Source organism: Xyrauchen texanus, chromosome 10 (assembly GCF_025860055.1).
Source record: "Xyrauchen texanus isolate HMW12.3.18 chromosome 10, RBS_HiC_50CHRs, whole genome shotgun sequence".
Lineage (NCBI taxonomy): Eukaryota > Metazoa > Chordata > Actinopteri > Cypriniformes > Catostomidae > Xyrauchen > Xyrauchen texanus.
Genome location: NC_068285.1, coordinates 4,610,608 through 4,626,837, shown reverse-complemented (window position 1 = coordinate 4,626,837; position 16,230 = coordinate 4,610,608). Strand labels below are relative to the sequence as shown.

Below are 16,230 nucleotides of genomic sequence, written 5' to 3'. Positions count from 1 at the left end.
AAAATTATATATAATAAAAAATATTCAGATAATGAAAATGCATTACATTCTTGTGGCAGAAGAGTTAATCATTGAAAAGACAATACAAAAAGCAGCTTTAGAATACAATGTATTGATTATTACCATATTGTTGATCATAAGTCAATCATTGACACACAGTTCACAGTAATCCATTTCACAAGTGAATTTATCAATCAGAGATTTATTATGATTTCTTTAAATTAATGCTTACAAAACTTTTACATCTAGAGCCAAGAGGTATATTATAACAAACAACATAAAAAAGGAAAATAAATAAACAGTTTAAATAAAAATATCAAATTGTTTACATATTTCAATACACTTTACAGCTTTCTTGTTACTCAGATTGTTAATTGTTCTTAGGTATTGCTGAACCTCTGAATTAAATCTAATGGTTTATAACCACCATACTTATATTTATGAATACTAAACTTTGCCAACAAAAGCAGAACATTTACAAATAATATTCCTTATGAAGAGACATGTCATAGCTAAAACAAACAAATAAAACATTTTCAAAACAAAGTTAAAAGCTGGGAATAATATGATCTCTAACAATCTTGCAGAAATCAGAGCAAAACAAGTCGAGTCGGGACAACTCCAAAATAAATGAAAAAATGTTTCCTCGTGCAGACCACAAAATGTCAGAATATATCGACATCACAATTAAATCTCTCTACAAGAAAATAACTTGTGAGGTAGTACTTATAAATAAGTTTGAAGGAAATTTCTTTGATTTTAATTGTGATTAGATATTTATGGGGTAATTTCCGAATTTTGCACCATCTCAATCCATCCACACCCTGCGTCAGACATGCTTGTGTCGCGTCTCGGGTGCGTTGCATCAGAAACATAAAATGTTTAGGTCACTGTGTCAAGTTAAATATAGTTTAATACTCAATTTTTAAATGCATCTTGAGATCCCTTCGTGTGTTTTGAACGCAAGAACCCCTACTGATGTGTTTTCTTCACTGTAATAAAGTGTGCGTTGCTCATACAGCTGAAGTTTCACTTACTGTCCTCTGGAGTAAACAGGTGGTACTACAAGCATTTTTCAGGAATCTTCCTAATTATGGTCTGGGAGAAGTGCGATTTCAAATGCGCTAAAAAATTTGAACGCGTTATTTTTGTAAAATTAATCACACTAAATGAACGCGTTAAATCGACAGCCCTAGTTAAAACACAACAGTTAATGCAAACATTTAATTCATGAAATTCTGTCTCGCTGAATGCTTAAAGCAAACTGATATAGTCATTATTATGTTCACTACTGCAGATATCATAAACAGATAAGTGAACAAAAGCTCAAATCTTTAGAGATCAGAGTAAGTGTTAATATTTGTGTGTGTTTTCTCCGTTTTAACACTGTAACGTCGACCTTTTCACTGCACATGACAAACGACCTCCACATTCATTTCCTCTGGAGAGTCACACAGGGGGTGCGTGGGGTGATGACCCATCTGCGGATGTGGAATTTTGGGATCCGATTTGAGAATTTTTGATCTGATTTGAGCTTTGCAAGCATTACAAATTTTGACCTCGAGCGACTATACTGTATGCGACACCCGACCGGATGTGATGTATTCCAATCAAATCTATGTGTGCAAGGGGAGAATTATTAATACTTCTTTGTTTAAATTTATCATGAACACTTGATACTTGTAAAAAGGCATGGGTATTGGTAAAGTAATAAATTATTCATTTAATATTTATATTATATTAATTTTAATATTGTCGCTATATGTTCCCTCAAAATATTGGCGTCATTTGTCCTGTATGCATAGCTATTTAATAATAATAATAATAATAATTTATTGCCATGTCAACAAGTTGATAGGAATTTGTCTTGGTACAACTCTCAGACATAAATGACCTAAAAGACAGACATCAAAAGTACACCAACAATGTACACCAACAGTCCCCAACAACAATAAGACATTAGACCAGAACCCTGCAGACGTTCAAAAGATAAAAACCCCACGGCCCAGAAAGTGCACAGTGCCTGCAGTTAGTAAGGTGCTGCTAGCAGTTAGTGCAAATTCAGATGTCTAATAGCCAGAGGGAAGGTGCTGTCTCTGAAGCGTGATGTAGAAGTCTTAATGCTCCTATATCTTCTTCCTGATGGGAGGAGATTAAAGAGATGGTGAGCAGGGTGAAACTGGTCCGCTATGATGTTCTTAGCCTTTCTGATTATTCTAGTGGAGAAGAGTGAAGAAAGTGAAGGGAGGCTACAGCCTATGATTTTTGAAGCCCTGCGTACTACTTTTTCCATCCTAGTTTTGTCCTGAGCGGTTGTATGACCGAACCAGACAAGCATGGAAAAAGTGAGGACGCTTTCAATAGTTGACCTATAAAAGTGTGTCATGGCAACTTGGCTGACACCAAACTTTTTGAGCTGCCGCAAAAAGTGGAGTCGCTGATGTGCTTTACTGATCTTAATATCAGTGTTGAGCTCCCATGATAGGGATTCCTGGATTGTAGTCCCAAGGAACTGGAAGGAAGTGACCCTCTCAACCTCCACCCCATTTATGGAGAGCGTAGGGAGAAGACTAGAGGTCTTTCTAAAATTCACTACCAGTTCCTTTGTTTTTAAGATGTTAAGTGACAAGTTAAAATTTCCGCACCATTTCACCAGCCCCTCCACTTCTCGGCGGTAGTCAGACTCATCTCCATTAGTAATAAGACCAACTACAGAAGTGTCGTCAGCAAACTTAAATAACAAAACTGAACTACTGTGTGATTGACAGAATTGTGTGTATAAAGAGTACAGAAGTGGAGATAGGACGCAGCCCTGTGGGGCGCCAATGTTCAGAAATTTTGACTGCGAGACGTAGTCACCCATTTTAACCACCTGCGTCCTATCACATAAAAAGTTAAAAATCCATTTGCAAAGTGATGTTCTGACACCTAGCTCCTGTAAAGTGTTAATCAGCTTCACAGGAACGATGGTGTTGAACGCAGAACTAAAGTCCACAAAGAGGACACGTGCATATGTAGATTTAAACTCCAGATGTTGAAGAATAGAGTGCAAACATAGTGAAACTGCGTCATCAACACTCCTATTTGCTCTATAAGCAAATTGGTGGGGGTCAAGTGAAATACTGGACAGGTGTTTACATGTTAGGCGCTCAAACACTTTCATAATGACAGAAGTTAGAGCCACAGGCCTATAATCATTGAGACACGAAATTCTATCCTTCTTTGGAACTGGGATGATCACAGCAGATTTAAAACAAGCAGGCACAATACCAATTTGAAGAGACCAGTTAAAGATAAAAGTGAGGACAGATGTTAATTGATCAGCACAGTGTCTTAAAGTAGCAGTCATTACGCCGTCAGGCCCCGCCGCCTTCCTGATGTTCTGCTGACGGAGCAAGATTCTAACATCATGCTCAGAGATAGTGGGTGGAGAGTCCCCCTGCTCTCTATAGCAGGGTGGGGGCAGGTGACTTCCACTGTCAAAACGACAGTAGAAGTCATTTAGCCTCCCAGCAAGAGAGGGGTCACTGACAGGAACATGATGTTTGATCTTATAATCAGTAATGTCCTGCAGCCCATGCCAAACACCTTTGATGTCATTAGCATGTAATTTATTTTCAAGCTTAGCTTTATAGGAAGCCTTGGATTTTAACACAGCTCGCTGAAATTCATATTTCAGTACTTTGTATTGACCCATATCACCACTCTTAAAAGCAGCCTGTTTTGCCTTACATAGAACTCTCACTTCATTATTAAACCAGGGCTTACGTTATTAAAGACATAAACAGCTCTTGTAGGAATACAAACACCCTCACAGAATTGAATATAGGATGTGACGGTGTCAGTAAAGATGTTAATATCCTGACCATCAGACCAAAAGTTGCTCCATACCGTGGAGTCAAAACAATCCTGTAATGTGTCTATAGCTTGCGGGGACCATTTCCTAAAAAGTTTGACAGTTGGTTTCGCCACTTTAAGTCTCTGGCGATATTTTGGAATAAGAAAGATAGTGTTGTGGTTGGACTCACCCAAGGGGGCCCTAGCCACAGCATGATATGCCTCAGGAATAAGAGAGTAACATTGATCCAGTGTTTTATCCTTCCTAGTAGCTATCTGGATTTGGGGCTTGTATCTGGGGAGTGCCTTCCTCAAGGAGACGTGGTTGAAATCACCCAGCACAAACATGGCTGCGTCAGGATTATTGTTTTCTACCTCCGTGATATTATACACAAGTTGCTGCAGAGCCGCCGGAGCAGAAGCGTCCGGGGGAATATAAATAACCATCAAAACAACAGAAGAAAATTCACGAGGCAAGTAAAAGGGCTTACACATCACCGTGAGAGACTCCAACTCTGGAGAACAAGTTTGCGACAAGTTTTTACAGTCCGAACACCAGTTGCTATTGATGTAGCAGCCAACCCCACCTCCACGTAGTTTTTGTGAGCACGCAGTGCGATCTGCACGGTGTAGAGAAAAACCGGCTAGTTGTAACATGGAGTCCGGGAAACTTTCAACTAACCAGGTCTCAGACAGGCAGACAGCGGCGGCATCCTTGAAGTCTCTCTGTGTACGAATGAGCATAGAAAGTTCATCCATTTTATTCGCCAGGGAACGTACATTGGAAAGAATCAGGCTTGGTAAAGCAGAGCGGTAGACGCGACGCCTGAGCCGAACAAGAGCGCCACCTCTCGAACCCCGCTTCCGAGTCTTCAAGCATTGTTTAAGCTGCTCCTTGTGTGGTTGGAAATCCGGCAGTAAATCGGGCAGAAAAACAGGCATGCTGTCCCGAACATGAAGTAATGCAGATCTGTCATACTGAACAATACCGAAGCTGGGTTCTAGGAACGTGCAGGACAACACCAAACAAACAAACAAAACAGAGAGTAGTACCGAGTCGCCATTGAACATGATGATGAGAAGAAAGTATATGATTTATTATTTGTATCACTGTTTAGAGCAAGAGATGCACCTCAATGAGGAATACGATATATATGATTGTTTATGTTGCTAATATATAACAAAAATCTTTTGTAATTACAGTAAATGTGTGATTTTCTGTACATGCAAAACATACATATTAAAAATCACATCTATGAATTTCTGCTTCGTATTTGCTGAATTATGATTGTTGTAGCTGTTATTTATCATAACAATAACAATAAAACAGTATCAAAATAAACAATTCTGTTAATTATGTCTACAGAAGTGAATATTAATCATGTATTTCATTGAATTTCATTGAATGCACTGTTGCCTTTCCATCAATAACATCTAGGTTACTGTTGTAACCTCTGTTCCCTGATGGAGGGAATGAGACGTTGTGTCAAAGAATCGACACTAGGGGTCTCTCTTGAGAGCCTTTTGCATCTCTGAACTTTGAGAAAAGGCCAAAGAGAAATTGGCAGAAAGAATTTGTATGCCCCGCCCCCGTACATACGGGTATATAAGGCGGGAAATGCGTCTGTTTCATTCAGGATTTGTCTGAGAAGCCGACGATGAGGTACGGCAGCAACAGTGGTTTGGTTCAGCGACGTGGCCGGGAGGACACAACGGCTCATTCCCTCCATCAGGGAACGAAGGTTACAACAGTAACAGTAACACGTTGTGTCGAAGAAGCGACTCTAGGGGTCCAATTTCAATCACACCATGCGCTGAAATGTGTACGTGCGTTTCTGACACCGGTGCAGGCAGGTAACTTGCATGCCAAAACGACAGGCTGTGCCAGACTGCACGTACCCTTCCCCAATGCCCCACAAAATCGTCAAACCTTCTGGTTCTTCTGTCCCGATAGGGGTATCAAGGCGATGTGCCAAGCATGGGAGCAAGCCGCGCCAGCCGTGCCTTTTCTCTCTCTATGTTTCTCGCATAGAGCTAAAGCAGCTGGGGCCATCTTAACGCTATCATACACATCAGGGAAGGAGTTCTTTCCCAGTTTTCCTGTTCTTTCATGGGGGAAAGACCCTGCGGAGACCACACCTGCCAAGACTGAGGGAGGCAAAGGATGGTGAAATACATCACATGGGCTTTTAGGTCACATTTGGAGAATGGTGCGGTGGTAGATCGTACCTTACCGAGAGGGAGGAGAAACTACAAACATGGCGACTGTGGATCCATGAGGACTGCTCGCAAGGGGACCGTACCGCGGAAAATACACACAGGTGTCCTGACGTGTGGAGCACCTATGCCAGTGCAGGGTAGATTGATTACCCGCATTGGTCTTGGTCGGAAAATTCCTCCGCTGAATTCGTGGACCAGAGGGTTAGGGAGGAGTCATCCAGGGAGCCGAGTAAGTGGGATCTTCTGGGGTAAGAGTGCACGGTATTACCTCGGCGGAGAGAAAAGGCGCTAGGTGCAAGCAGTTGTCACCGCGTTACCGAGTTCTACCGGCTCTGACCTGAGAAAACACGGGACGAAACCGACTCAACCCTGAGATTGTAAAATCTTGTAAATGTATTGGGTGTTGCCCAACATGCTGCTCTGCATATGTCTGCTAGAGAGGCGCTTTTGGCCAGTGCCCACGAGGATGCCACACTTCTGGTCAAGTGTGCTCCAACCTGCAAGGGGGTGGGAATAGCCTGGGTGTGATAAGCCAATGCTATGGCGTAAAACACCCAGTGGGAAAGCCTCTGTTTCAGTGGAAGAGTTCCCTTTCCACTGTCCACCAAAGTAGACAAAGAGCTGCTCAGAACGTCTAAAGCTCTGCGTGCAGTCCAAATAGATACGCAAAGCACATACCAGACACAGCAATGAAGGGGCTGGGCCTGGGCCTGGGCCTGCTCCTTCCCGTGGCAGTGCTTGCAGGTTCACTACCTGGTCTCTGAAGGGAGTCGTAGGAACCTGGGGCATGTAGCCCGGTCGCTGTCTTAGGATCAAATGAGTGTCTGCCGGACCAAACTCCAGGCACGTGTCACTGATAGAGAATGCTTGAAGTTCCCCTACCCTCTTGATGGAGGCGAGCGTGATCAGTAAGGCTGTCTTTAAAGAGAGGGCCTTGAGTCCGACTGATTCTAGCTGCTCAAAGGGAGGTCTCTGAAGGCCTGAGAGGACCACAGAGAGATCCCAGGAGGGGAACAGGCTTGGCCGGGAGTGATTCAATCTCCGGGCCTCTTAGGAACCTGAAAACTGAGCCATGCTTACCCAAAGACTTGCCGTCTACTGCGTCATGGTGTGCCGCGATAGCGGCTACATACACCTTCAAGGTGGAGGGGGACAGCCTCCCCTCTAACTTCTACTGCAGAAATGAGATTACTGACACGACTGCGCACTTCTATAGGTCTTCAGTGTGGGAAAAACACCAATTTGCGAACAAGCGCCACTTCAGAGCGTAAAGTTGCCTGGTAGAAGGGGTTCTGGCTTGAATTATCATGTCTATGACAGTAGGTGGTAGGCCAGCTAGATCTTCCGCATCCCGTCCAGGGGCCAGACGTGGAGGTTCCAGAGGTCTAGGCGCGGATGCCAGAGCATGCCCCGTCCCTGAGAAAGAAGGTACTTCCTCAGGGGAATTTGCCAGGGCTGTCGCAAGGAGCACAACCGGTCACTCTGAAGAAAATTTTTTGAATGAAACAGATGCATTTCCTGCCTTAAATACCCTTATGTCTGGGGGCGGGACATGCAAATTCTGTCTGCCAATTTCTCATTGGCCTTTTCTCAAAATTCAGAGATGCAAGAGGCTCTCAAGAGAGACCCCTAGTGTCGCTTCTTCGACACAACGTCGAAGTGAGTGACAGATGGAAATAAAAGAGCTTTTATTAAAAAAAAATAAAGAACAAAATACAAACCAAAAACTCTCACATTAAAATGAACAGAACCAACATGAAATTAATAAAATAAACTAACAAAACACAAACCAGGGACACAGACTAGGAATGACTGACTAACAAAACTCTAAAAAAGATCTGACAGACACAAGAAGGTAGAAGCGACAATATGTAGAGGGAAAGCACATGAGGAACAGGTGATGACAATCAACACAATGAGGACCAGATGAGGATGTGTGGCAAGGGGGAATGAGGAGAGGGAGTAAGGAGAGCACATGGCTGACACAACTAAGACATGAGCTCAAAACAAATGCACACATGGACCAAAACATACAGAACTCCAGAACAAAACAAGTTTGGCAGTCCAGACCAGGTCTTGACAGTAGAAGTACTTAAATATTTTTTTACAAACGCCTATGAGCAATCAAAATTTTTTGGGGGCCATATATTTTTTCGTTTTACACAACAGCTGTACTGATAAGCCTATACTAAAACTTATAGATTAACACATTGTTATCTTGTAATTTCTCTCTCAGTCTGATGGGCTGCAATCTGACAGAGAAAAGTTGTTCAGCACTGGCCTCGGTTCTCAGCTCAAACTCCTCAAGTCTGAGAGAGCTGGATATCAGTAACAATGACCTGCAGGATTCAGGAGTGAAGCTGCTCTCTGATGGACTGAAGAGTCCTCAATGTACACTGGAAATACTGAGGTTTGTGTTTGCAGATTCATTAGTGCATTGGAATATACTTTATGAATATATTGTGGTTCATAGCTGTGGTTACTTTGTACCAGTGGTCGACCGATATGGGGTTCTTAATGGCCAATGTAATACCAATATCCAGAGAGCAGGGTGACCGATCGATACAAGGCCACCATTTCACACAATGTATTATAGTAACAAAATAAAATTGCTAAAAATAATAATAATAAACTCTTATTTAGCACAATATTTATTGAATTTCACACAAAACAAAAAGATAATATTGAATTTTAAATGGTAGATAGCAGTTTCTTCAGATTTCTGTTTAGTCATCACATTTTTGTCATTTTAGTAATTTATTGATGAAAGTGAACAAATTGTTATATATTAGGAAGGAAATAACAGTACATACAGTAGTCCAGCAACCATGAATGGCATGTCCACATTAGCAATCGCATTTACTCAAGAAATACAGAATCAAAGCAATTGTACAAACAGTGTATAGTGAATAAGAGATTTACTTAAAGCACACGTGAAGCACTTTTATCTTGGGCTGCAACCAAAAATGTAGGCAGCTGACTTGCTACCTAATCAGTTATTGGCTTAACTGACAGCTTTTTTTAATTAATTGAACATTTAAGGAAACTGATATCCGAACAGTTTGAAAAGCACCTTATTTTCATCGTACCCTTGTATACACACCCCAGAGGTAGCATTTTCCTGGTTTCAGACGCAGCCTTGAAGTTGCACTCACGTGCTCATGCGGATCTATCACCTGACAGTTTAAACAGCCTGTATTGCCTATTTCATGATTTGTGAGTAAGAGGATCTTTTTATCCTGATGTTTTTGATTCTGGATGATGGAATACTCGCTTCAGAGGAAGATATTAGATGAGCTTTTGATGGGAAGAAAACACCGGATTCTCTTGAGGTTCGTGAATGACATCTGTTTAAATGAGATATGTGCATATTTGCAGACGGTATATAATAGAAGTTTTAGTGATATTTGCCTTTTATCATAAGAAAAGTTACAGGGAACTGTTGAGGACTGTTGGAATATGCACATCATATGAAGAAATATGAGCGTTCAACAGGATGCTGGATATGCTCAAGTTGTGTAAAATTGGTTTATTGGATATGCGCATATTTGCAGACAGTAAATGATAATAGTTTGATTGATATTTGCCTTTTTGTCACTAGACAAGACAGCTACAAGTTACAGGGAACTGTTGAGGAGAGAGAGGGAGAATGAAACAGGCGAGCACTTTAACATGAACTCAAACGTGTCTTACACTATGTTTCTCACCGAAATATTATTGTAGTTACACGATGGCATGTAACAACAAAACAAACTGCAAACAGGAAGATTTTCAATGCCAAACAGGGAAATTTATCGGCCAACGCCAATCATTAAAAATGTCAGAATATCATCTGATTTATCGGCCTTGGCGATTATATCAGTCGACCACTACTGTGTACTTGTGGATGGGCTCCCTCTGCTGAATCTGGTTCCTTCCAAGTGAATCAAGTTTTTCTGACATCACAGTTCAAAATTCACAATATCACAACATACATTTTTGACCAGCTCTTTAGGACAATCTTCTTAAAATATTCAGATGAGGAAGAAACGTGCTGCAGAGATACAGTAGAATTTGCTTTTATATCACATACAAACACAAAAATACACAGAAACAACATGAAATATGATATAATAATAGTAGAGTCAGTGAGACTGCAGGTAGGTGATATACTGTATAATATATCTCAATTATGTTCTGCCTATTTATGTATTTATCAATATTTGTGTATTTGCTCTGAAACATCATATGAGTATTTTTTTAATCAGAGGGAACATCATTTTTACCAAAGAGCTGCTGTAGCCAAGTAGATTCAAAATGTTTAAAGCAAGACATAAATTGTGTTACAAGTAATGAAAGCATGTTTTCCACACAGTTTTTCAGTAAACAAAGAAGGATGAATGATGTTTATTCATATTACAAAACATTTCTGTGAATGAACACAATGAACAAAAACAACATCTTCACACACTTGTGTTTTGGAACACAGTCAGGTTGAATATTATTGTAATATATGAGTGAATTATTATTAGACTTAGTGGATAAGAATTGTTGTATATAGAAGTGAGATATCTCTGACAAATCTATTTCACCTGGAGCCTTTATTTTGGTGGGATGATGTTTGAGTTGATGGACGACCAGAGGACAGTTTCAGATAGAGTCTCACAATTCACCTCTAGATTGTGAAGAGCACCAGTGGTGGACAGTAACGAAGTAAATGTAATTCGTTACTGTACTTAAGTAGCTTTTTTACGTATCTGTACTTTACTGAAGTATTTAAATTTGGGGAGACTTTTACTTTAACTCCACTACATTTCAAAGTGAAATATCGTACTTTTTACTCTACTACATTTTCAAAATCAGTCGTTCCTTTTTATTTATGAGTGGATAAAAACGTAACTGGTCAAACGAGCCACCAATCACAGTACAGCGCGCGCGCTTTGTTTTGAACTTGCCTTGGCGGCATCTACTAAGCGCGAACCAGGGGTGCGTTTCCCTAAAGCATCGTTAGCCAACTATGGTCGCAAGTTCCGTCATTATCATCATAGTTCAACGAGTCGGTGTTTCCCGAAACCATCGTTCCAACGAACATTCGCAAACAGCATCGCAGAGTTGTGTGGTTGGAACGACAGCTCTCGACCTGTGGTTAGAAGCAGAGTTTCTTGTCATTATAACATGTGGGCTTAATAAATTATTATCTTGAGCCAAATAAGCAAGATGACATTCAGTACAATCAGTATCTTTTATTTAGAAGACATACAAATGTCCTTTATGTCTTTTAGTTTAGATTTAAAGCACCGTTTTTGAAGAGTGCGCATGTGTGAACGTGCTCTATAAGAACGAGCCTATGATTGAATCTGGAAATAAAGCAAATAACTGAGAAAAATATGAGATAGTCCTCAGATGACATGTCCGTAATTTATAGCAAAACATCTAGCATTAATTCGATCGCAAACAGATTCAATAAAAGTAGTTTTTACTCCACCACATGTGTGACATCATTAACCAACGTGGTTGAACAATTTGAATTTGCGACAATACGGTTTCGGGAAACAGTCGTGACTAGCAAGTTGATTTCTTCAACAGTGCATCGTACTACGGTAGTGGAGCAGCAAGTTACGTCGTTGTACGGGAAACGCACCCCAGAGCCGTTAAATATGAGAGTTGCGAACATAGACGGTTGCGACAGTGATCTCGCCGCCACGTGTCACGTGGATTCGCTTAGCTCTCAATAGTTCCAAACAAATTGCGTTGCCAATGATTTTAAGCGGGGCAGAGAGCAGCAGCTATTATTGCAGCAATTATCGGTAAATATTGACGCATAATGTACATTGCTTATTATGTTGACACTAAAATGACTTGCATATAATAGCATTTTTTTCTGGGGAGTAGCAGAAACACTGCATTAATACGTTTTTGTGTTTAATTTGAGGAAATTGGTTGTCTCCATAACATAGAAATATATATATATATATATATATATATATTCTATGTATGTGTGTGTAGCAGTGTGTATATATATATATATTCTATGTATGTGTGTGCGCACAGTGTGTATATATATATATATATATATATATATATATATATTTATTGCCGTTATATATATATGCCGTAATATATACAGTAAATACTGTAAATGTATTATACCTTATGGGAACAGTCCCCTTCCCTCCAAAATTAAACACACAAAAAATGTATTCAATTCAAATATATATATACACATCTGACTAATTAATGTCATTTTATTAATAGATTGTGTGCCAAGAGTGACATTAGTCTTCATGTAGACTGAGTTAAGCAAGAGTCTTGTGACAAATTATAATAGGACATTATGGCCATAAAAAATCATAGTACTTGGATACTTAAGTACATTTGAAGGCAAATACTTTTGTACTTTTACTCAAGTGAATGTTTAAAGGCAGCACTTCTACTTTTACTTGAGTAATATTTTACCTTGAGTATCTTTACTTTAACTCAAGTACATGGTATGTGTACTTCGTCCACCACTGAAGAGCACTTTACAAACACCTCAACGTCTGTCTCACATGAGGTGATCACTCAGAATATGACAGTCTGATATCAACTCAACTGTCCCTCAGTTCCTCGACACAAACTCCATCTTAGGAACAGTGAAAAGACAAAATATAATAAAAATACAAACCCAAAAGAAGAACACAAAACACAGCAATATCATAAACTAATGCACAGTGAGGAACAAACGACTGAATAAAAAGGTGTTTGAAGAAATTGTGTTTCATTGTGGCTGGATTTCTGCAGGTGTCAAATGAAAAGTGATGCAATGAGAGTATTGCATTTATACATTGTTCCTCTATAGACCTTATTCACAGCAGTGCCATCTTTGATTATTATGTGAATTACAGTGAGGCTGTGAGAGATAGACGTTCAGACTCTTCAATGGGTTATTCAGTCATATAAAGTGTTTTTGGATCATTCCACTGTTGAAACTAGAGATGTCCCGATCGATCGGCTGCCATTACATGTATATATTTCTCAGACATTTGATTGAATTTCAGGGAAACTTTTCTTGTCAACAAAGTGAAAATGAAGATTCTTTTGATCCCTCTTTTGAAAGCATGAAATAATGTTGTTTGAAAATGTTCTTTTAGTTCTGATATACCAAAACAATCATTATGATCTTCAGTAAAGTAAAATATAAACCTAAATTAATATTTTCAAAATAGTTTTGTTCCTTTGGTAAATACTTGATTTTTATGTCCATGTTATGGTTGATATTTGCATGAATTATGAGTATTTTTAAACGGCCCACCAAGCCGTGTCAAACCGCAGTGGCCACATAGAACCTGGCAGTGCCGAGGCAAGTGCCCGCTGACAGTTCTTTCTACAGAAAATCCAGAACTGAAGCAAATTGGCAGTTAGCTGGTTCTGTAATAAGAACTTTACTAGAAGAAAACGCATGCAGGTGCCTTTGCGTTACTACGTTCAGCCCCTCCGGGGCTGGGCGACTTGGGGAGAAGTAGAGGAGACATTGCGCTATCAACAGAGGCGAAGAGGTCCTCTTCTGCCCTGTAAAATCTACCCAGATCAGTTCCAAGTGGAGGGAGCCCTAGCACTTGAAATGGTCTCGATAACCTCAAGAGAAAACCCTGTGAACCTCATTCGGTACCCTTAGGGGCCAGACATGAAAGGTTTCACAACTCGGACCAAGGATGAGAAGGTCCTCCCTGTTCGAATCGCCCAAGGCGAGCCGTCGAGGAGAGGAATTAACTCTGAGAAACATATCCTGTTCGGCCAGCGTAGCCATTAATAGGAGGCAAGACCCTTGCTGGTGAACATCGCCAAGACTCCCGGGAGCAGAGAAACCGGGGAAAGAAATGCATACAGACGCATTCTGGGTCATGTATGTGTCTTAACGTCCAGACCCAAGGGGGCTGGGTGATTTCAGGGAGAAGTAGAGGAGACATTGCACTATCCATAGAGGCGAAGAGGTCCTCTTCTGCCCTAAGATCTCACCCAAACTTGTTCCAAGTGGAAAAAGCCTGGCATTTAAAAAGGTATCGATAACCTCAGGAGAAAGCCCTCTGTCCCTCAGTTGGTACCCTTAGGGGCCAAGCATGAAAGATTCCACAATTCGGGGCAGGGATGAAATATTGCCCTGTGCCTGAGATAAAAGATCCTTCCTGTTCGGAATCGCACAAGGCGACCGTCGAGGGAAGAGATTAGCTCCGAGAACCAAGCCCTGTTCGGCCAGCGCGGTGCTATCAGTAAGAGGCAAAAACCCTTGCTGGCGAACTCTGGGCAACTACTACCTTAGGGTGGAGTTCTTAACTCCCCCGTTGGTATTTTCTGTCTGGACCGTAAATCTGCTCCCGTATACGGGCACCCAGGGATATAACTGACCTGAGTGACAGGAGCTTACCCTGGGCCCTAAGGAGAATCTGACGTGTCAGAAATACAGCCGACATGAACGTGGGTCTCCTTGAAGATTTATGTAAGAGGCTACCGCTGTATTGCCCACCCGCACCAAGACATGGCAGCCTCAGGAGGAGGTATTTCAGGGCCAGAAATACAGCCATCAACCCGAGACAGTGACTGTGACAACCGAGCTGACGACCCTCCTATCCCCTTAAGCTGGATGACCACTTAAGGCCGCTACCCCGCCCGTCAGGGAGGCGTCTGTCGTTAGCAGTGTGCGACAACAAGACGCACCTAGAGTGGGACCCAAGGCAGAAAACCGGGGTCTGAACCACATAGAAAGGGAACGAAGCCTGAGGCGCGTAACCCTATTTAGCCCAGGGGTTTTGGCCCTTGGAAGAAATCCCCTGGCTTTTGGCCACAACAAAAACGGTCTCATGAGCAGAAGGTCCAGAGGGATGGAAATCGTTGATACTGATAACAGTGCAACCTTGACCTAACCTGACTTTGCTCAGGGTGATCTGAATGGACTCAATCCTAGCGGGAGACAGTTGTGCCCGCATTGTGATTGAACTCCATACGATGCCCCGATAGACAGTGTTCTGAGTGGGAGAGAGGACGCTTTTCTTGGCGTTGAGCCTCAACCCCAGAGAAAAAGATGAGCTAAGACGATGTCCCTGTGCTGAACTGCCAGTTCCTGGAACTGCACTAGGATCAGCCAGTCGTCTACGTAGTTCAGAATGCAGATGCCCCGAGTCGCAAGGAGCCAGCTACATCATGCATTGTGAATGTGCTTGGTAAAAAGGGCTAGGCTGAGTGAAAGAACCTGACCCTGGAAGACTTCGCCCGGAAGTGAACCTCAGGAACTTTCCATGTTGTGGCAGAACTTCTAAATGAAGTATAGAAGTGCGTCATAAGATCGATGGTGACCAGCCAAACGAGTTGTAGGGCTTGAGACACGATCGTCTTGACAGGCATCATCTTGGACTTGAACACCCACGGGTAGTTCAAGCTTTAAGATCTAAGCCAGACGCCACCCCTCACCCTCCATGGGAAGCGGGAAGTATTTAGTGTAATAACCTAACTCTCTCTCTGGAAGGGGAACACATACCATGGCCCCTTTAACCAGGAGATTGAGTTTTTTTTTTTTTTCACAAAAAGAAATCCGGTTTACGGTAGTGAGAACACGCCGTTGAAACACGGAAAAGCGGCGAGAGAATTAAATCCTGACGCCCTTATAAGACCCACAGAAAAGAATATATCCGGCAGAAGTTTCCACGCTGCCAGGATCTCTGAGATGGGTATTATATTTTAACACTTCCTGTTGAGGGGTTGTCGGGTGTTTCACGTCCTGAATAAAATGCAGGAATAGTGAAAACACCCAATTTTGACTGAAGCCTCTGCAACCCGAAACACCAAGAGGTGGCGGGAATGGAGGGGCTTCCAAGGGGTACCGGGAGGGGTGAAGTGAAGCATGCGCCCGTCCCGAGGGGAGCTACCCCTAATCTAGGCGCAAGACCGTCAGGGTTTTCTCTTACTAGAATTTATAGTCCTGAGGTCTTGCTTCGGGGCTGGCAGGGCTGCAGACTGTCCCCAATCCCGGAAGGAGGAGCACGACTCGCCACGCTTTGCTTTTGAGCCTCCCTTCAGTCAGGACCGAGGTGGGTCTGAGGCTTGCTCGTCAGCGCAGAACCCACACTCAGGTCGTCCAGGAGGTCAGCCTGTTACGCCTGAAAAACAGCATAGTGTGCAGAGCAGCACCAGCCTGACCTGCTGCTTGATAAGCCCCTCCCACTA

The 16,230-nt window shown here is 41.9% G+C and overlaps 1 protein-coding gene across 1 annotated transcript in view; it reads left to right on the top strand.

Moving 5' to 3' along the window:
* The window catches only part of LOC127650385 (NACHT, LRR and PYD domains-containing protein 3-like), a 215,281-nt gene that overhangs the window by 32,595 nt on the left and 166,456 nt on the right, over nt 1-16,230 (top strand). Inside the window, exon 9 of the mRNA XM_052135783.1 lies at nt 8,294-8,467. Coding sequence (XP_051991743.1) covers nt 8,294-8,467 — 174 coding nt within the window. The remainder of the gene's footprint in view (nt 1-8,293; nt 8,468-16,230) is intronic.